General features: G+C 43.3%; 1 protein-coding gene across 4 annotated transcripts in view; it reads right to left on the bottom strand.

The window, feature by feature from the left end:
- Nucleotides 1-22,316, bottom strand: part of LOC109890034 (equilibrative nucleoside transporter 1-like) — a 66,443-nt gene that overhangs the window by 2,276 nt on the left and 41,851 nt on the right. For 2 of the 4 annotated variants that reach the window (XM_031823709.1, XM_020481996.2), the window contains exons 2-12: nucleotides 8,455-8,535; nucleotides 8,245-8,326; nucleotides 6,265-6,446; nucleotides 5,335-5,474; nucleotides 4,702-4,836; nucleotides 4,454-4,551; nucleotides 3,902-3,986; nucleotides 3,597-3,682; nucleotides 3,385-3,493; nucleotides 3,064-3,149; nucleotides 100-299 (exon numbers count right to left, since the gene is read on the bottom strand). In XM_031823709.1, the coding sequence (XP_031679569.1) occupies nucleotides 100-299; nucleotides 3,064-3,149; nucleotides 3,385-3,493; nucleotides 3,597-3,682; nucleotides 3,902-3,986; nucleotides 4,454-4,551; nucleotides 4,702-4,836; nucleotides 5,335-5,474; nucleotides 6,265-6,446; nucleotides 8,245-8,326; nucleotides 8,455-8,483 (1,232 nt within the window). In that variant the 5' untranslated portion in view covers nucleotides 8,484-8,535. Of the gene's footprint in view, nucleotides 1-99; nucleotides 300-3,063; nucleotides 3,150-3,384; nucleotides 3,494-3,596; nucleotides 3,713-3,901; nucleotides 3,987-4,453; nucleotides 4,552-4,701; nucleotides 4,837-5,334; nucleotides 5,475-6,264; nucleotides 6,447-8,244; nucleotides 8,327-8,454; nucleotides 8,536-22,316 lie in introns of all 4 variants that reach the window. The other 2 variants (XM_020481994.2, XM_020481993.2) reach the window with 1 other exon arrangement.

Here is a 22,316-nt window from a genome sequence, read left to right as displayed (position 1 = left end):
AGTACCGCTTGAGTACTGACTGCAATTACTGTCAGCTTTCAATTTGAGGAACCAGAGGGTTGAGAACTATGCCGTATTTGCCACTGGCGATGGCCTTACTTTGGTCCGAAGCACATGCAGAGGCTGGCCAGGTATCCGTTGCTGAAGGAAAAGAAGATCATGAAGAGGATGTACCAGGCGTCGTGGGCGAACGGCACGGGCAGGTAGTTCCTGGGCTGGACGTTACACAGCATGAAGAGAGGCACGAAGACCACACGGAGACCCACCATGACTGGCAGGATGATGCTGTTCTTACCGGGCTGAAGGGACAAAAGAGGACATCTCAGTACACGTCAACATTATAATACAGATCCACTCCATCATTATATTGTGCATCATATTAACACACATTCCAATAAAGAGCTTAGACAAGGAGCCAGTGAACTCACAAAATTCTGCAATGACTTTCAAATTAAACCATGAGAAACATAATTCAGAGAAAACAAGAGAAATCAACTGATATTCTCAACTAGCTAATAAACTCTGTTACATAATATAGGGCCTACTATACGCTTCACCACGGAGCTAAGCTAATAAAATGCAGTGCTGTATAAATAGACACCTAAACATTTTCTTGGTTAAATAATTCAACTAAACCACCCCTGGCCAAGCTTAATGGCACTGGATTTGATTATTTCAATTGGTAGGGCCCTAGGAAATCCATTTAAACATTGTTTAGTTTTCCACCCCAAAATTCTATTTTGTTTTTCCAAGTTTCTTGCTCTCAAAATCACACTTCTCTAATAAAAAAAATCTAAGCCCACAACAATGCTTAAACCACATCAGGAGACATATTTTGAGGTCTGGAAGAAATGTAAGAAATGTTCATTTTTGGGTGTAGTTACCCTTTAACTCAACCCTGCCCCAGCAAGAGACTGTTTGGTTAGCAATGTTTCTGTAGCGCTCATGTGATAGCAGAGTTTGCAAAACAAAGCCACTTGATTGACGTAAATAATCATGATACTCTGCCAGGCAGAGGCTACTGTGTGGTTAACATTTAATTGAGAAGTTTTTTGGGAAAGCCTTTCCATCTCTACCAGAATAAAGGTTATCATTAGCACCATCACTAACGGCTCGACAGAGTGTAGACATAAGCGCGCACCGCGCACACACAGACGGGTATTCCTGTGCCGGTTCAGAAAGTTGCAGGAAAATACGAATCACTGATGCATTTTGTTAATGTTCAATTAAAAAATATATGTTTTTGTTCATTTTAATGTTGGGATTCTGTGATTCCGTCCACGGTTTCCACTGACTTTATGAGGGTAGCCAACTTGTAGTGAATTAAAGCAATTTCCTTTAATAGAAATGGGTCGCAATGCAAATGTACACTTAATCAGAATTTAAGGAATGAACCTCTAGCCAACTGAATGTACTGTAAGGTAACAGTGCACTGTGTACTCAGCCCATCATTATATTATACAGTAATCATAGGTTTGAGGTGGAAGGGGGGGAGCTGAGGTAGAATTAAATAGAAACCCACAGAATGAAATAAAACACCATCTATGGGTAAGTTCCAAAATAAAGGAAACACTTGAGTAAATGAGGGATACAAAGTATGCTGAACAAAAATATAAAAAACACATCAATTTCAAAGATTTTACTGAGCTACAGTTCCTATGAGGAAATTCATTAGGCCCTAATCTATGGATTTCACATGACTGGGAATACAGATATGAATCTGTTGATCACAGACCCCCCCCCCCAAAAAAAAAATAATAATAATAATAATAAACGGGCCTCAAGGCTCTCGTCAGGGTATTTCTGTGCATTCAAATTGCCATCAATAAAATGCAATTGTGTTTGTTGTCCGTAGCATGACTGTCCATAAAATAACATGAAACATTTTGGGGATCTTTTATTTCAGCTCATGAAACATGGGACCAACACTTTACATATTGCGTTTATATTTTTGTTCAATGTATATTGAAAGCAGGTGCTTCCACACAGGTATGGTTCCTGAGTTAATTAAGCAATTAACATTATGTATAAAAATGCCCAGTTCCCCATTATTTTGGCTACCATAGGGGTCTCAAAGAAGCATAGGGCATTTAAAGTGTGTGTGTGTGTGTGTGTCACTCACCAGATCTCAATCCAATTGGACATTTATGGGAAAATCTGGAGTGGCGCCTGAGACAGCGTTTTCCACCACCATCAACAAAACACAAAATGATGGAATTTCTTGTGGAAGAATGGTGTCGCATCCCTCCAATAGAGTTCCAGACACTTGTAGAATCTATGACAAGGCGCATTGAAGCTGTTCTGACTCGTGGTGGCCCAACGCCCTATTAAGACACTATGTCAGTGTTTCCTTTATTTTGACAGTTACCTGTATATCTCTACAGCAACTCTCAGCCAGTGAATCGCACACTGTTACAGCCCCAGTCGCACAGCTGTTACAGCCCCAGTCATGTGACCTATTTACAACAGGAAACTAGTCCAAATCAATAGGGGGTCTTCAGTGTCACCATGAGCCACTCCTCACCTACCCCTCCAAATACACTTCTTTCAGCAGTCACACAACCTCTTCATCCTAAAAACACAAGGGATTTTTTTCCAATACAAATCACTGGCCTACACATCAAAGTGTTCCAGATTTTCCAGAGAATTCTGAATGATTGATGTCTCGGCAATATGTTTTCAACTGTGGAGAGGGTTACAACCCCATGACATTATGACATCATCAGGCAGTAATACAGATCAGATTTGGACTAAATATTTAGATTTAACACATTTGAGATGGTATTTTTAAACAAAAGCCAGAAATGAATTTGTTGTGTCATGTATGATACTGTTGTCATGGGAGTCGTCAATCTAATCCTCTCCTCTTCAGAGTGATGAGACGCCATGACATTCTGATCCATGTTCCAGTGAAACGGCAAAGAAGTCAGCCAAGGGGAACAATTGGTCAGGCCAGGGGGAACCATTTCAGGGGAGCACAGATGTTAGGTGGGAATCTACACCAACAAACCTTTGTCTGTTTGAGCCAGTGTTAGTGGAAAGTGCTCAGGGCTTCAGACTCACCCACATACACACGGCCGTCAGACTTCTGCCTGCCCAGTCCATCACATTGAAGAGCAGGAAACATGACACAGGGATGAAGTATTTATCTGTGGAGACAAAGGAACAGCAGCAGCCGCATGGCGAATAAGACTACAGTCCGCACAGACTCTTAAATCCTACTGGAACCCATTACAGCAAAATCGGCAGAAAGGCAGATGTTCGGCATTGTCCTTGCCAGTTGAGAGGATTAATGCTATGAGCCTGTATGCTGGTCTCTGGCTTTTCACAAGCCATTAATACAGCAAAACACAGTCAATAAAAACTTTCCCTTAAGACACTCACCCCAGGCTCCCCCATCGGCCACGGTGGACCTGACGTCAACTGTGACTGCAGGGAATGTTCCGATGGTGATGGTGAACACGAAGCACACAGAAAGGGCCATTACCCAGATCTACAGGAGACCACAACATCAGTAGGGGGTTTTAGGCCCCACCACCAATTTCCTCACTTGGGAGGACTACTTTGTTTATATCATCTTTGTGCTGGTCCCTTACCCGTTTAAAGATGGCAAACACAGATATGTTGGACCTGGTTTCCTCCTCTGTCAGGCTGACCACCTGCCTCTTCTGTGCTGGGCTGTCTGTCACACAACATCCCCTTTTGCTGTTAGCTTTACACAGGTAGATATGCAAGAGAAATGCACAACTTGGAAGAAAAGCACTGAGAATTAGATCAAAGAGCAGAGATAAACAAGCAAAATATGTATTGTAGTATAAACCCAGTGAGCCCTGGGAAGATTCAGAGTACACTACTACACAGCAAATGAGAAACATTTCTCAACGTTACATTCCATCTGCACCTTTTTCCAAAAGGTCCATCTTGTTCCCTTCATCTCTGCCGGCTGGCCTGGATCCATTACTTTCCAGGTAGTACTGGAAAAAGTCCTGCGAGGTTGGGAGAGACATTAACAAAAATCAGCACATTTGTTGTGCTTACCCTTACTTTAGGGTAGCTAAGTTGACTGAGAACTATTCGCTTTTACAGCCACGACCTGGGGATGAGTTACAGGGGGGAGGAGAGGGGATAAATGAAGCCAAGTGGAAGCTGGGGATCAGGTGTCCATGATGGTATGAGGGCCAGATTGGGAATTTAGCCAGGATATGGGGGTTAACACCCCAACATACTATTATCAGGTTACTGCATCTATCTATATAGCTGCATGTAAGGACACATTATGGATACAGGCCAGGGAGTCTATACAATGCTACACACTACTAAAGGCTTCCCTCAGATAACATTGTTGAGTCAATGACAACTTGTCTGACAGAGTGAACTAGCATTTTGAGGTCAGAGCATTCCATTAGGCAGAACACACTAGTAGGGGTCAATAGTATGTTAGTTGAGGTCTCACCATTCTGGGCAGAGCGAAGTAGGACAAGATGGCCAGGAAGACGACCACGCACGCTGTGATGAAGTAGCCAAAGGCACTGTCCTGTAGGGCCGAGCCACCTAAACACACAAAGAGAATACAGGGTCATGACCTGGAAGTGCTTACTATTCTCATCCTGGGATATGAGTTATGGACCTGGTGGGAGTGGGAGTGTTATGGAAAGTGTTGAGAGCAGTGGTGTGTGTGTTTTGAGTGTGTGTCAGACGTACTGGCCAGGGCACAGATCATAGAGAAGGCAGCGAAGGTCCCGGCGAGGCCCTGTCCACTCATGATAGGCGCAGTGTAGGAGGCCGGCAGCATCCCAGCCAGACCAAACAAACTGCCCTGCAGCACTGCCCCAAACGCTGGGGAGAGAAAAAATGTAATTAAGTCAAAGTAGAGAGAGAATGAGTGATTGCAGATGTTGGATATAGGAGGGAGTAATACATTTAAGGCAAAGGAGAGGGCAAGAGGTTTATATCAGCAACACAAGAAAAATAAAGCAAAACCAATGAGAACATCACAGGGGTTGTTTTACATAATAAACATTATTTAATTCACCCGTCTTCCTAGTATAGACAGACAGGAAGTCTTTACAGGGAGAGTGTGGATGTCAACATCAAAGCGTTCCAACTGGGTCACCTTCTCCTCCCCTCTAGTGGAACCTAGACCGTCATAGAAGCTGGTACTCATCAGGCATCAGGGGGCCAGGATCAAAGCAACAGGAGAGCATATCCCTGCTGTTTAACATCCCACTTTAAACAAGCCAACTCCGTAGCAGATGGTGTGAAGGTGAGTGAGTTGAACTGTGTGAGCTTGGTATGTTAGGTAAGAGTCTAGTCGTTTGGGTGGGGTCCACTTACAATTGATGCAGATAATTTTGATCATGGTGAGACAGAAGAAGGGGAGAGGGCTCATGTCCACTTTGACCAGCACCGCCGTCAACAGGAAAACCAACAGGATCACAGACAGGGAGCCGGCAATACGGCAATTCTGAGGGATCCTGGGGGACAGGTGAGGGGAAAAGGGGAGAAAAACAGAAGGAGATATTCATAGGACTGTTTAGACAGGAGTTGGGGTCATTGATGGACAAGCCCTTGCTGTATCTCTCTATATCCAACTATAATTAAAGTCCACATACCAATGTCCTATGGAAACAACTGATGGGGTTCACGGAGTGAGTATTAGGTAGGCAGAGATAACTTAAGTTTACATGAAAGGTACCGTTCAGGGTAGCTTAGGGGAAACTGAGGAACATGTATGGAGCGAAGTTAGGGGGGCATGTGAACAGGCAATGTTTGAGGATAAGAGTGAGGTATCAATTCAAGGTGCTTTTAAGAGGAATGAGGTGTGGTTTGGAGTTTGAGTCCTGGGTCTCCTCGAGGTCACAGTAAAGGGATTGACATTCAAGTCTGAAAAGTGCTTCACCATCAGACAAGGCAGGAATATTTTTTTGTCTTCCCAAAGATTATCATCATCTTCCCCAAAATGCTAATTGGTTATGCTAATGAGCTATCTACAGGGTAGCCTAGTGGTTAGAGCGTTGGACTAGTAACCGAAAGGTTGCAAGTTCGAATCCCCGAGCTGACAAGGTACAAATCTGTCGTTCTGCCCCTGAACAAGGCAGTTAACCCACTAGGCCGTCATTCAAATTAAGAATTTGTTCTTAGATGACGTGCCTAGTTAAATAAAAAGGTAAAATAAAAAACTGCTCAGTTTAATTGCCCCAGGGAATAGGGCAACCTTAATACCAATCCCTGCAGTAGAAACATTACCATTAGTTCTAACTATACCTCTGGTGGATGAAGGAGTTAAGGCAGGTGAAGATGAGCAGGGGCACCATGGCACACAGGGTCATCACATTGTTGAACTTGGACTCCAGGACATTCCTCGTGTCTGCCTCCACTACCGTGGCGTTGGCCGTCAGATTCGCTGAGCCTTCGATGGCCGGGTCCTTCAGTCGGCTGGTGAAGTACTAAAGGGAAGCAGGAGGGTGGAGGAGCGAAAGGGGTTCATGACCAAAGCTTACGAGAGTCAATGATTTCTCGGGATGTGCATCTTTCCCTTTCAAGACAATTCGATATGTATCTAGATACGAAACTTGAAACTATATGGGCTCCGATGCAATACAGGATTTAGTGTGAAACGATCCAGTGAAATACTATGGAGAGAGTGTCTCGGAAGGTAGAAAGAAAGTAATATGAGCAGAAATAATTAGTGATTTGGCGATTTGTAAGATTTGAGTTGATTTTCTGACCGATGCATGCTGCGTTTGTTTCATCTCTAATGTTTTCATAATGCTAGCCTGCTGCCGAGGGCGGGGACATATTGGCATGGCAACACACCTGGCCAAAAGTTTGATGAACCAGGTGGCTTCTAACTGTTTACAATATTGGTCTCAATGAAACATCCTCCCTCGAGGCAGCTCCAGAAGCATTCAAATGACCCTTGTTAGAGTCGGCGCATTTTAAAAGACCAGTTGGTTCTTCCACTTAGAGACATAGGAAATGAGTGTGTGCCCATATTATTGTTCTACTACTTCTGCTCTTATAGGCTGACCACACTGCTCGCGTCACGTGCGCTGCAAAAATAAATGTATGGCCTCCCGGGTGGCACAGTGGTTAAGGGCGCTGTACTGCAGTGCCAGCTGTGCCACCAGAGACTCTGGTTTCGCGCCCAGGCTCTGTCGTAACCGGCCGCGAACGTGAGGTCCGTGGGGCGACGCACGATCGGACTAGCGTCGTCCGGGTTAGGGAGGGTTTGGCCTGTGGGAAATCCTTGTCTCATCGCGCACCAGCGACTCCTGTGGCGGGCCGGGCGCAGTGTGCGCTAACCAAGGTTGCCAGGTGCACAGTGTTTCCTCCGACACATTGGTGCGGCTGGCTTCCGGGTTGGATGGCGCTGTGTTAAGAAGCAGTGCGGCTTGGTTGGGTTGTGTATCGGAGGACGCATGACTTTCAACCTTCGTCTCTCCTGAGCCCGTACGGGAGTTGTAGCGATGAGACAAGATGGTAGCTACTAAACAATTGGATACCACAAAATTGGGGAGAAAAAGGGGTAAAATTTCAAAAACAAAAATAAAATAAATGTATGAATCTGTGTTATTCAATTATTGCACTCACGCGCGGCTGCGTTGCTAAAATAGAAGTCATTAATATTTCTGACGCAGATCGCGCTGCAAGTCCTGCCTCTTCCATCTCCTCACTGGTTTATAGAAGCAGGTACCCACGTGACATCTCCTCATTGGTTATACCCACGTGGGTGATTGAAATACGAATTGTGTTGCCGGTTGTTGTGGTAATACTATGAAAGTTTAGATGCCAATCACCATATAAGTTCAAAGACGAAAAAGCCTGTAAGGAGGAGAGATGACTAGAAATGATTCGGTTGACCGTTTCATGTGTGGATTAATTGTCGGACTAGAGGACCTTGTGCATTTCAGGTAAAATAACAACCTAATGTTTATATCCCAGGACAAATTAGCTAGCAACAGCAAGCTAGCTAAATAGGACAAATTAGCTAGCAAGTGCAAGCTAACTAGCTAAATTGCCATAAATGTTTAATGCTTTTCGACCTGTCCCCAAATTAGTGTCATTGGTTCAGAGTTTGTTTTGATATTTTAACCTGCGTGTCATGATCGCGTTTGGTGTAGGGGGACAAAATAAATATATAAACGATGTCGAATGCGCGCAGCAGCCGGTTTGGGTTCCATGTAAGTCTGATTTCTCATGGTTATTATAATTAAGCAGTTGTGAAGAATGCAGAACAGTTACCATGGTTGCAGTCATGAAGAAGTTCCATGGCAGGAGGGTTCCCAAGCCAAGGATGAAGAAAATTATCCACACCGCATTATACCTGACAAATACAGTCACACACCAGAAATTATTAATATGTAGCCTTTACCAATAGTATCCATCAAATATATCCATATAGCATTAACTGATTGCAGGCAGAAGCAGAAAATGCAAAGTCACTGCACTCACTTGTCCTGTGGAGCATTGATGGCCGTCATTGTCCTGAAGTACTGCAGGAACCAGCTCTGAAGTCAAAATGTGTCACGGGTACTGAAAACAGACATTTTCATAAATTAATCAGCCTAGTCTTCACAAAGTAACAATATACAAGAGAAAGTTCAGGAGAATGAATTCGACATGCAGTTTTTTGCCAATTATCCCAAAAAGATTAACAAAACGCCACATTGTGATATTATCCAACATTGTACAGTGGGGCAAAAAAAGTACTTAGTCAGCCACCAATTGTGCAAGTTCTCCCACTTAAAAAGATGAGGCCTGTAATTTTCATCGTAGTTACACTTCAACTATGAAGCAATTTTTGGTTCCAACCTCTGTCTTTATGAGACGCAGAGTAGGTGAACGGATGATCTCAGCATTCTGCAGCGATACGGAATCCAATCTGGTTTGCGCTTAGTGAGACTATCATTTATTTTTCAACAGGACAATGACCCAACACTCCTCCAGGCTCTGTAAGGGCTATTTGACCAAGGAGAGTGATGAGTACTGCATCAGATGACCTGGTCTTCATGATCACCTGACCTCAACCCAATTGAGATGGTTTCGGATGAGTTGGACCGCAGAGTGAAGGAAAAGCAGCCAACAAGTGCTCAGCATACAGTGCCTTGCGAAAGTATTCGGCCCCCTTGAACTTTGCGACCTTTTGCCACATTTCAGGCTTCAAACATAAAGATATAAAACTGTATTTTTTTGTGAAGAATCAACAACAAGTGGGACACAATCATGAACTGGAATGACATTTATTGGATATTTCTAACTTTTTTAACAAATCAAAAACTGAAAAATTGGGCGTGCAAAATTATTCAGCCCCCCTTAAGTTAATACTTTGTAGCGCCACCTTTTGCTGCGATTACAGCTGTAAGTCGCTTGGGGTGTCTCTATCAGTTTTGCACATCGAGAGACTGAATTTTTTTCCCATTACTCCTTGCAAAACAGCTCGAGCTCAGTGAGGTTGGATGGAGAGCATTTGTGAACAGCAGTTTTCAGTTTCTTTCCACAGATTCTCGATTGGATTCAGGTCTGGACTTTGACTTGGCCATTCTAACACCTGGATATGTTTATTTTTGAACCATTCCATTGTAGATTTTGCTTTATGTTTTGGATCATTGTCTTGTTGGAAGACAAATCTCCGTCCCAGTCTCAGGTCTTTTGCAGACTCCATCAGGTTCTCTTCCAGAATGGTCCTGTATTTGGCTCCATCCATCTTCCCATCAATTTTAACCATCTTCCCTGTCCCTGCTGAAGAAAAGCAGGCCCAAACCATGATGCTGCCACCACCATGTTTGACAGTGGGGATGGTGTGTTCAGGGTGATGAGCTGTGTTGCTTTTACGCCAAACATAACGTTTTGCATTGTTGCCAAAAAGTCCAATTTTGGTTTCATCTGACCAGAGCACCTTCTTCCACATGTTTGGTATGTCTCCCAGGTGGCTTGTGGCAAACTTTAAACGACACTTTTTATGGATATCTTTAAGAAATGGCTTTCTTCTTGCCACTCTTCCATAAAGGCCAGATTTGTGCAATATACGACCGATTGTTGTCCTATGGACAGAGTCTCCCACCTCAGCTGTAGATCTCTGCAGTTCATCCAGAGTGATCATGGGCCTCTTGGCTGCATCTCTGATCAGTCTTCTCCTTGTATGAGCTGAAAGTTTAGACAGACGGCCAGGTCTTGGTAGATTTGCAGTGGTCTGATACGCCTTCCATTTCAATATTATCACTTGCACAGTGCTCCTTGGGATGTTTAAAGCTTGGGAAATCTTTTTGTATCCAAATCCGGCTTTAAACTTCTTCACAACAGTATCTCGGACCTGCCTGGTGTGTTCCTTGTTCTTCATGATGCTCTCTGCGCTTTTAACGGACCTCTGAGACTATCACAGTGCAGGTGCATTTATACGGAGATTTGATTACACACAGGTGGATTGTATTTATCATCATTAGTCATTTAGGTCAACATTGGATCATTCAGAGATCCTCACTGAACTTCTGGAGAGAGTTTGCTGCACTGAAAGTAAAGGGGCTGAATAATTTTGCACGCCCAATTTTTCAGTTTTTGATTTGTTAAAAAAGTTTGAAATATCCAATAAATGTCGTTCCACTTCATGGTTGTGTCCCACTTGTTGATTCTTCACAAAAAAATACAGTTTTATATCTTTATGTTTGAAGCCTGAAATGTGGCAAAAGGTCGCAAAGTTCAAGGGGGCCGAATACTTTCGCAAGGCACTGTATGTGGGAACTCCATCAAGACCATTGGAAAAGCATTCCAGGTGAAGCTGGTTGAGAGAAAGTCAAGAGTGTGCAAAGATGTCAAGGCAAAGGGTGGCTACTTTGAAGAATCTCAAATATATTTTGTTTAACAATTATTTGGTTACTACATCATTCCATGTGTTATTTCATAGTTTTGATGTCTTCACTATTATTCTACAATGTAGAAAATAGTACAAATAAAGTAAAACCCTTGAATGAGTGGGTGTGTCCAAACTTTTGACTGGTACTGTATATCTCTCAATATTTTACATTCAGCAGGTTTTGAAAGGACCGAAGAGTTTGGGCCGCTTCGTGTTTACATTTTTCTGCCATGGGAAAAAATATTGCGATACTGGTAACGTCACAGCCCTAATTAGGCTACTTTCTTATTCTGACCAAATATACAGATGAGCATGTAACCAACATTACATTTCAGACAAACAACAATTCCTACCTACTACATTTGTAACTGAAAGATACAAACCAAGTTCTTGTTTACCAGGAAAATATAGTTTGTTAAATTGAAAAAAGATGCAGCATGTGTAAGCAACAATAGGAGTTATAACCGCTGATATTCCTACCATTAAACCAAACCAAAAGTCTAGCCTATCCAGTTTCAGCGTTCCATAGTGACAAATAAAGCCACAAGACAACCTTCAAAATCTTATTAAGCACGATAATGTGTCATCAACAAATCAAAACATTCTAGCCAAATATCCACACAAGTCAAAATATATCATCCAAGCCAGACAGAGTCTGCTATATCAGCACTATTTTCTTCTGATTTTGTTTTATTACACTTACTTAGAGTAGCGCAGGAGTAGCCTAAATCCAAGAGTTGATTTACTGAAAGGATAGATTGGCAGCTGAACATCGTTTCATTTTATACATGGGAGGAAGCCTTGGTTAAGAGGTGGTCTAAAAAGAACATACAGAAGTCTGGCATTAGTCCTTCCTATCACAATATGCTCACTGGCCCCACACATCCCATAGCAACTACTCTACCACTGATGGAAGACATCTACACACAGACAGATGCTTCTGTGACGACTTTCTGAAACACAGCAGGCTTTCTGAGACCCTCTAAAACAAATAGCCAGAGTTCACTGTACACACAGATGTCTGTGCAGAACTCCAAGCATCCCAGCAGCCCAAACAGGTTTATCTCACAATGTGTCTCATAAGCATAGGCATGATGTGTTCTGGATGCCATAAAGGAATAGGCTAAGCCTTTTTAGATGGAAATGTGCATGTCCAATTTAGATAGAGTCATCATGGCCATGGGTAAGGAGTATTGAATGCAGCTCATTGTTCCACGCTGAATCGATACAGTTACATATCGCAATATAATTTCTGGACAATATATCAATCCTTCACTCCAAGTATGGATTTGTAAGACACTGCTCAAAAAAATAAAGGGAACACTAAAATAACACATCCTAGATCTGAATGAATGAAATATTCTTATTAAATACTTATTTCTTTACATAGTTGAATGTACTGACAACAAAATCACACAAATATTATCAATGGAAATCAAATTTGTCAACCCATGGAGGTCGGGATTTGGAGTCACAGTCAAAATTAAAGTGGAAAACCACACTACAGGCTGATCCAACTTTGATGTAATGTCCTTAAAATAAGTCAAAATGAGGCTCAGTAGTGTGTGTGGCCTCCACATGCCTGTATGACCTCCCTACAACGCCTGGGCATGCTCCTGATCAGGTGGCGGATGGTCTCCTGAGGGATCTCCTCCCAGACCTGGACTAAAGCATCCGCCAACTCCTGGACAACATGGCGTTGGTGGATGGCGCGAGACATGATGTCCCAGATGTGCTCAATTGGATTCAGGTCTGGGGAACGGGCAGGCCAGTCCATAGCATCAATGCCTTGTCTTGAATTAGGAGGAACCCAGGTCCAACCGCACCAGCATATGGTCTCACAAGGGGTCTGAGGATCTCATCTCGGTACCTAATGGCAGTCAGGCTACCTCTGGCGAGCACATGGAGGACTGTGCGGCCCCCCAAAGAAATGCCACCCCACACCATGACTCACCCACCGCCAAACCGGTCATGCTGGAGGATGTTGCAGGCAGCAGAACGTTCTCCATGGCGTCTCCAGACTCTGTCACGTCTGTCACATGTGCTCAGTGTGAACCTGCTTTCATCTGTGAAGAGCACAGGGCGCCAGTGGCGAATTTGCCAATCTTGGTGTTCTCTGGCAAATGCCAAACGTCCTGCACGGTGTTGGGCTGTAAGCACAATCCCCCACCTGTGGACGTCGGGCCCTCATACCACCCTCATGGAGTCTGTTTCTGACCGTTTGAGCAGACACATGCACATTTGTGGCCTGCTGGAGGTCATTTTGCAGGGTTCTGGCAGTGCTCCTCCTTGCACAAAGGCGGAGGTAGCAGTCCTGCTGCTGGGTTGTGGCCCTCCTACGGCCTCCTCCACGTCTCCTGATGTACTGGCCTGTCTCCTGGTAGCGCCTCCATGCTCTGGACACTACGCTGACAGACACAGCAAACCTTCTTGCCACAGCTCGCATTGATGTGCCATCCTGGATGAGCTGCACTACCTGAGCCACTTGTGTGGGTTGTAGACTCCATCTCATGCTACCACTAGAGTGAAAGCACCGCCAGCATTCAAAAGTGACCAAAACGTCAGCCAGGAAGCATAGAAACTGAGAAGTGGTCTGTGGTCACCACCTGCAGAACCACTCCTTTATTGGGGGTGTCTTGCTAATTGCCTATCATTTCCACCTATTGTCTATACCATTTGCACAACAGCATGTGAAATTTATTGTCAATCAGTGTTGCTTCCTAAGTGGACAGTTTGATTTCACAGAAGTGTGATTGACTTGGAGTTACATTGTGTTGTTTAACTGTTCCCTTTATTTTTCAAAAGTTTGGGGTCACTTAGAAATGTCCTTGTTTTTGAAAGAAAAGCAACTTTTTTGTCCATTAAAATAACATCAAATTGATCAGAAATACAGTGTAGATATTGTTAATGTTATGACTATTGTAGCTGGAAACGGCAGATTTTTTATGGAATATCTACATAGGCGTACAGAGGCCCATTATCAGCAACCATCACTAGCCTTTTAAAATTCAAATATTTTTTATTAGCTAACACAACGTGCCATTGGAACACAGGAGTGATGGTTGCTGATAATGGGCCTCTGTACGGCTATGTAGATATTCCATTAAAAAGTTAAAAAGCCGTTTCCAGCTACAGTAGTCATTTACAACCATGTCTATGCTGTATTTCTGATCAATTTGATGTTATTTTAAAATGGACCAAAAAAAGAAGGTTATTTTCTTTCAAAAACAAGGACATTTCTAAGTGACCACAAACTTTTGAACGGTAGTGCATATATTTATTTATATATTTTTTTACTGTAGGTAGCCTTAGTCTGCTGTACCTGCGTTAGTCGGCTGCATGCTGCACCACTGCTTATAACTAAATATATGTTAACTTTAAGAAATCTAAGAAGTGTCAAATAAATGATATCCAGCTCAGGGCTCCAGCTTTGCATTTGGATTGATATCTACCCAGCTAGCAAGTTGTCCAGTGGCTAGATGTCCAGTGGCTAGATGTCCAGCTTCTTGGTTACAGCAGACATTCTAGCCTGAGTACTAGTCTCTTTGACTAATGGAATGTTACTGTAGCTATTGTCAAAAAGAGAGACTGTCCTTTCTGCCATCTTCAATGAATATTCTATCATTAATGAGCTTTAGGAAAACAGAGGAGTTGATCCTGATTCGATAAGTCTCACAGCTATCCTCCAATCACAACTATTATCCTAATATTGGAACTCTATTTTTGGAACTCTCTCCACAGAACAGTTGGTATCCGGTTACTAAACAACCATTTTTTGTTTGTCCAACGGAAACCAGCATAGAAATAAGAATGAATAGAAAGGGTGTCTCCATAGAGTACCACAGTATGAGTCATAATACCTATAAAACCTAGAGGTCAAACAGGGAAATGGTTACAATCCATTTTCCACCATTCATTTTTCCCATAAATGATTTTAGAAACACTTAAAATAAGGGCTGTGTTTCGTGTAGGTTTACCCTGGCGTGACGTTTTGATATCCATGTAAATCTCTTTGGGACAAGGGGACTTTTATCAATATATTCGCCTATACCGCCCAACCCTACAAACTGGATTTGACGAGCTAATTATTTCTCAATAGTGTGTTTCATTGGAAAACTTGATCAGCGGAAGGACTGACTGAATAATCTGACACGCAAGGAACAAGTTAGTAGCGGAAGGCATGGCGACTTTGATTGGGTTATCTGAAGCTCTGATTAGGAGCCCAGCAGCACATTAAAAGCTGTCATTAAGTTCCCCCATAGTATTTATAGCTGTAGCTACTATGCCATTACATTTTTAAAAGGCAATGGTAACTAAAAATAGAGGATAAACATACAGTTCTGCAATTGTTGCATTGGACTCTTACATAAATATTGTCCCCAGAAATGGCCTTTGAGGACAGGTCGGTCCATAGTGAAAGGTCTACATGTGGATAGGATTTCAATCTCTTGGCCCCTGTGACAGGCTAATCGTTGAAATCCAGCACAAACTAATAAGAACAACGTTATCACAGCCAATGGAATTACTGAGACTGTATGTCACATGGTTGAAGAAGGAATCCAATTGGAGGTACCAAGCTCCGGTTCATTCTGTCTCACGCCGTTGAACGTGTCATCAAACAGTGCCAGCTGGCTGGCGTGCCCCTCTGGGACGAAGTCTGTCCCCCTGTCTGACCAACTCAGAGCCACAACACAAAATCCCACATTGTCCTGAGCCAATGACACTTCACCAGTGCCACTCAAAAAAATTTAAACTGACTCTAAGTACCACTATTGCAGTGGAAGTTGGCTGCAACATAATACTCTTACATCAAGTTGTAAAACATAAGCCAATCACAACTAAGCCTACTTCCGGCCCTAAGGAAAATACAGACTAACAAAATGTTGAGATCACAAGTTGTTTTGCCCTTTGAAGTCACCCAATAAATCTAAAGCCGTCACTCTAGCCTCATTCCCAAGAGACCAAACAGTAGTAAGAAAGCACTTTGAAATAGTGTGGAGGTCACCCTTTGCGTTAGCATAGAATGGGGCCGATATGGTCTTGATCATATAGGAATAGCTCTGACGGGTAGACCTTTATTCCCAGACAGTGTATGGGTCACATGACAAGGTGAAAAGAACCGCTCGCTTCACCATTTCCCAGGAGTTTATATAGCACTAGTCCTTATCACTGTTCGACTGTTTAAGGGAGAAATCAATAGTACTCGCAAGAGAAGTTGTCCCATTCAGAATTAGCTTAACGTTCCAGAATATTACTAAGAGAGCACAGTAGCAGCAGATAAATAACTTGTCAGAAAGAATAGTAAGCAGTCCCCCCATGTACTGGATAAAAACAGACTTACAGCTTGTTATCGGGTAGTCTAAATAGATGTATCAACAGTATCACAATGTTTTTTTGTTTTTTTACATGTTGTAATTCATCCCTCTGGTTTAATGTGGGCAGTTTGCAAGCAGTTAGTAGGAGCTAAATCTGGTGGAAATATCAGAGCTCCCCTTGCCTTCACCCCATTGCCCAACCTCGAGGACAGGAGAGTGCACTACCTGCTGACCAACACACACACGTACTTCAATTCTTTACGATCATGTTTAACGACCAAGGGCTCCCTCTCAGATTCAGCATCCAAAAGCTATTTCCTCCACCATTTCCAGGGATCTGGTTCTTGAATCAGACACGGGTGGATTATCATGTCAAAAACAATACTGTGGGCTCCACAAATAGCCTGTGGGCTGGGATTGGTTTATAACAGCCACTGCTGGGCCTGTAATAGGAGGATGGTACGTATGATACTGTGGTGCATCTGTGGTTTGCTCAGGCAGCCAGCACACATCCAGTCTACACAGCAGCATCACACATCCCACCATAGCGCCCATTTATGAAGACAGTTGGCTAGGACTCCTAGGATTTTGGTGTGAACAAAAAAATCCTATTAATGCAGAGTTCTCTGTAAGCTCCCCATTGCTAGTTTCTCTCCTACTTCGGATGGGGTACTTGGAAATTAAAGCCTGGGCCAAATACATATTCAGTCCATCAGTTCCACATGGCTAAAATAGCATTAGCTCAGCAGGCCTAGGTAACACAGTTGGTTGTGTTAGAGGCTTTGACAGACAAAGGCATGGAGATGAACCCAAGTCTTTGGCCATTAGCTGAGAGAACAAATAAAATCATAGGAATCTTATGAGAAAGAGTTAGAAACATAAAAGTTGTTGTGTACAATGCATTCGGAAAGTATTCAGACCCCTTAACTTTTTCAAAATGTTCTTACGTTACAGCCTTATTCTAAAATCGATGAAATAAATATCCTCAATCTACACACAATAATCCATAATGACAAAGCGAAAATAGGTTTTTAGAACTGTTCACAAAAAAACCTCAATACCTTATTTACATAAGTATTCAGACCCATTCAAGCCTTTATGGTAGAGTGGCCAGACGGAAGCCACTCCTCAGTAAAAAGGCACCTAAACGACTCTCAGGCCATCTGATATAACCAAGATTGAACTCTTTGAACTGAATGACAAGAGTCACGTCTGGAGAAAACCAGGCACCATCCCTAAGGGGAAGCATGGTGGCAGCATCATGCTGTGGGATGTTTTTCAGCGGCAGGGACTGGGAGACTAGTCAGGATCAAGGGAAAGATGAACGGAGCAAAGTAGAGAGAGATCCTGAATGAAAACCTGCTCTAGAGCGCTCAGGGCCTTAGACTGGGGTGAAGGTTCACCTTCCAACAGGACAACGCCCCTAAGCACACAGCCAAGACAATGCACGAGTGGCTACAGGACAAGTCTCTGAAGGTCCTTGAGTGGCCCAGCCAGAGCTTGGACATGAACTCGATCGAACATCTCTGGAGAGAGCTGAAAATAGCTGTGCAGCCAGGTAACAAGGATCTGTAGAGAATAATGGGAGAAACTCTCCAAATACAGGCGTGCCAAGCTTGTAGCGTCATACTCAAGAAGACTCAGGGCTGTAATCGCTGCCAAAAGGTGCTTCAACAGAGCACTGAGTAAAGGGTCTGAATACTTATGTAAATGTAATGTCAGTTTCTTTTTTGCATGTATAATACATTTGCTAACATTTCTAAAAACCTGTTTTTGCTTTGTCATTATGGGGTAGTGTGTAGATTGATGAGGTGGGAAAACTATTTAATCAATTTCAGAATAAGGCTGTAACATAACATCAGCCAGCCTCAGTCCGGTCAATTCCTGCCAGTCTGCACAGCGCTATATCAACCCAGAGCATATCGGACTGCTTTTTCTCTACCACATCTCCGAATTCCTACCGCAAGCTCTGAACCTTTATGCTGAATCATCGCAGCTAGCTAGCTGATATCCGAGTTGCTACTCCTGGCTAAACACCAGTTAGCCTGGAGCTAGCCTCAAGCTAGGCCCATCTCCCAGCTAGCCGGAGAAGTTCATTCAGCCAATTCTTGGGCTACAATACATATTTTGCCAATTGGCCTGGATCCTTTTACTGCCTACACGGAGCCCCACCGATCCATCACGACTGGTCTGCCGACTAAATCGTCTGCGGGGGTTTCAACAGGCTCTTCCATTGCAAAGACCCACGGGCCGTAGCTGTCTGAATCACCGGGTCTTCAGCTCGCCTAGCTACTCACTGGAACCTATGATCACTTGCCTACGCATGCCTTTCCCTAATGTCAATATGCCTTGTCCATCGCTGTTTTGGTTAGTGATTATTGTCTTATTTCACTGTAGAGCCTCCAGCCCTGCTCAATATGCCTTAGCTAGCCCTTTTGTTCCATCTCCCACACATGCAGTGACCTCACCAGCTACTAGATGGTTCGATGGAGTCTCCAGAGACAAAACCACTCCAATCGTCACTCAATGCCTAGGTTTACCTCCACTGTATTCACATCCTACCATACCCTTGTCTGTACATTATGCCTTGAATCTATTCTTCCGCTCCTTCTACTCTGTTCCGAATGCACTAGACGACCAGCCTTTAGCCGTACCCTTATCCTACTCCTCCTCTGTTCCTCTGGTGATGTAGAGCTTAACCCATGCCCTGCAACCCCTAGCTCCACTCCTATTCCTCAGGCACTCTCATTTGTTGACTTCTGTAACCGTAAATGCCTTGGTTTCATGCATGTTAACATTAGAAGCCTCCTTCCTAAGTTTGTTTTATTCACTGCTTTAGCACACTCCGCCAACCCGGATGTCCTAGCCATGTCTGAATCCTGGCTTAGGAAGGCCACCAAAAATCCTGAAATTTCCATCCTTAACTATAACATTTTCCGACAAGAAAGAACTGCCAAAGGGGGCGGAGTTGCAATCTACTCCAGGTCTGGTCCAAACTATTCGAGCTTCTACTTTTAAAAATCCACCTTTCCAGAAACAAGTCTCTCACCGTTGCCGCTTGTTATAAACACCCCTCAGCCCCCAGCTGTGCCCTGGACACCATATGCGAATTGATAGCCCCCCATCTATCTTCAGAGTTCGTACTGTTAAACTGGGACATGCTTATGTCACCTAACACCCCGGCTGTCCTACAATCTAAGCTAGATGCCCTCAATCTCACACAAATTATCAATGAACCTACCAGGTACAACCCCAAATCCGTAAACACGGGCACCCTCATAGATATCATCCTGATCAACCTGCTCTCTAAATACATCTCTGCTGTCTTCAACCAGGATCTCAGGGATCATTGGCTCATTGCCTGCGTCCGTAATGGGTCTGCCCCTCATCACAGTCAAACGCTCCCTAAAACAATACAGCGAGCAGGCTTTTCTAATCGACCTGGCCCGGCTATCCTGGAAGGACATTGACCTCATCCTGTCAGTAGAGGATGCATGGATGCTCTAAAAAAAAGTGCTTTCCTCACCATCTTAAATAAGCATGCCCCATTCAAAAAAATTTAGAACTAAAAACAGATATAGCCCTTGGTTCACACCAGACTTGACTGCCCTTGACCAGTACAAAAACATCCTGTGGCATTCTGCATTAGCATCAAAAAGCATTGCTTTGCTTTATCTTGGCCAGGTCGCAGTTGGAAATGAGAACTTGTTTTCAACTGGCCTACCTGGTTAAATAAAGAAAAAAATGTCAAATGACCCAAAAAAGTACAGTAAAGTGCTCAAAAAAACAAAAACAGACGTTGCAAGAAGCCTTTGCCAGCGGCACACCATATGACAAAGAATCACGAAGATGGAAGGAGATAACAGCTGCCGTTACAACTTACATCTGCAAAGACCTGACCCCAATTTACACAGTCGAGGGACAGGGGTTTCGTGAGATTGGTGCTAACACTCGACCCAAGATACCAAGTGCAAATTGATGTGACACGTATTAATGCCAAAATAACAGGCAAAACAGACAAGCCCCCAATATATATATATACACACAGTTGAAGTCAGAAGTTTACATACATTTAAACTCAGTTTCACGATTCCTGACATTTAATCCTAGTAAAAATTCCATGTCTTAGGTCAGTTAGGATCACCACTTTATTTTAAGAATGTGAAATGTCAGAATAGTCAAGAGAATTATTTATTTATTTCATCACATTTCCAATGGGTCAAAAGGTTACATACACTCAAATAGTATTTGGTAGCATTGCCTTTAAATTGTTTAACTTGGGTCAAACGTTTCGGGTAGCCTTCCACAAGCTTCCCACAATAAGTTGGATGAATTTTGGCCAGTTTCCTGGTGGAATGCAATGTCAACGGCCATAATCATCCAAAAATGCTGATTACCGACTTAAGAAGACAAGAAATTGGCCCTGCTGATTAAATCGGTCGACCTCCGATTGTGATATGTATCGTTGTCAGGATATGAAATTACCTATATCGGGATATGAGATTTTGGCCTTATCACCCTAACTGTCTGTGTGTGTAAAGTGAAATAATGCTGTTAAATTCAGCTTTGTGACGATAATTCCGAGGCACATGATAGTCAAGGCAGGAAAGAACACTGATACTACTGACACACACACCATTACTGTACTGAAGCTCTTCAACTCGCCTTTCATATACATTTAGGACTAATAGGAAACAGGATGGCATTCTTTTTATACCAGGATACTCAACATGAACAGCTCACAACACTACAAAAATACATTATTTATGCTTGATCACTTTTGAAAAATGTATCCTAATTTCTATGGCACTGCCTATAACTAACTATAAGTATAATTATAAGAAATCTAAGTGTCAAATAAATTATCTCCAGCTAAGGCTTCCAGCTATGCATTTGGTTTGTTAACATGCTAGATGTCAAGATCAAACTTCTTGGTTACAGCAGACATTCAATCCCCTCCTGGAGCAAGATCCTTGTTACCTAAATTGTTTTGTACAAGGGGGGGGAATACATTGGTTTTTAAATAGCACCCCTTGTGTGCACTTCCGGTTTTGTGCCAAACATCTCCCCCTGACAGAATTGTCCCCCCCTTCGTGGTCTTCATTTCTACGACTTGCTTGCTAGATGAGATTTCTGCTCTTCACTCAGTTGTCAATTTAGCCTACATTTCACTGATGTTACTAGCAGAAAGCAATTATGTCCGCAGTTTTTGGTTTGGCTATTTCTTTCAAGTGTATGTGGCGGTTCTAGCTTGTATGGCGCCCTGGGCGAATCCCCTCTTCAGCGCCCGCGTCCTCGCCGCACCCAGGGGGCACATGCGGCCCTGCCAATGTCTACCGTACATAAATCCTCTACTGATTTGTATTAGTCTATGAATAAATCTCTTTGCCAAAATTCATCATCTCTCCAATATCTTATTCGACTAGTATTTGAAAGTGTTTTTTTTATTTCACCTTTATTTAACCAAGTAGGTCAGTTGAGAATAGGTTCCCAACAGGTTCCCATTTCAACTCCCATGACCAGCTCGGAAACCAGATTGCATAGCGGAGAAGGTACGGTGGGATTCGAAATGGTGAGTGAAATGTTTGTTAACTTGGCTTTCGAAGATTTTAGAAAGGCAGGGCAGGATGAATATAGGTCTGTAACAGTTTGGGTGTAGAGTGTCTCCCCATTTGAAGAGGGGGATGACCGCGGCAGCTTTCCAATCTTTGGGGATCTCAGACGATACGAAACAGGCTAGTAATCGGGGTTGCAACAATTTCGGCAGAAGATTTTAGAAAGAGAGAGAGTCCAGATTTTCGAACCCAGCTGATTTGTAGGGATCCAGATTTTGCAGCTCTTTCAGAACATCTAGATCGCTGATTTGGGTGAAGTAAAAATGGGGGAGGCTTGGTCAAGTTGCTGGGGGGGGGGGTGCAGAGCTGTTGACCGAGGTAGGGGTAGCCAGGTGGAAAGCATGGCCAGCTGTAGAAAAATGCTTATTGAAATTCTCAATTATCATGGATTTATCGGTGGGGACACTGTTTCCTAGCCTCAGTGCAGTGGGCAGCTGTGAGGTGGTGCTCATATTCTTCCTGGACTTTACAATGTCCAATAACTTTTTGGAGTTTGTGCTACAGGATACAAATGTGTTTGAAAAAGCTAGCCTTTGC

This window comes from Oncorhynchus kisutch, linkage group LG4 (assembly GCF_002021735.2).
Source record: "Oncorhynchus kisutch isolate 150728-3 linkage group LG4, Okis_V2, whole genome shotgun sequence".
Taxonomy (NCBI): domain Eukaryota; kingdom Metazoa; phylum Chordata; class Actinopteri; order Salmoniformes; family Salmonidae; genus Oncorhynchus; species Oncorhynchus kisutch.
This window is presented reverse-complemented; position numbering and strand designations above follow the sequence as displayed.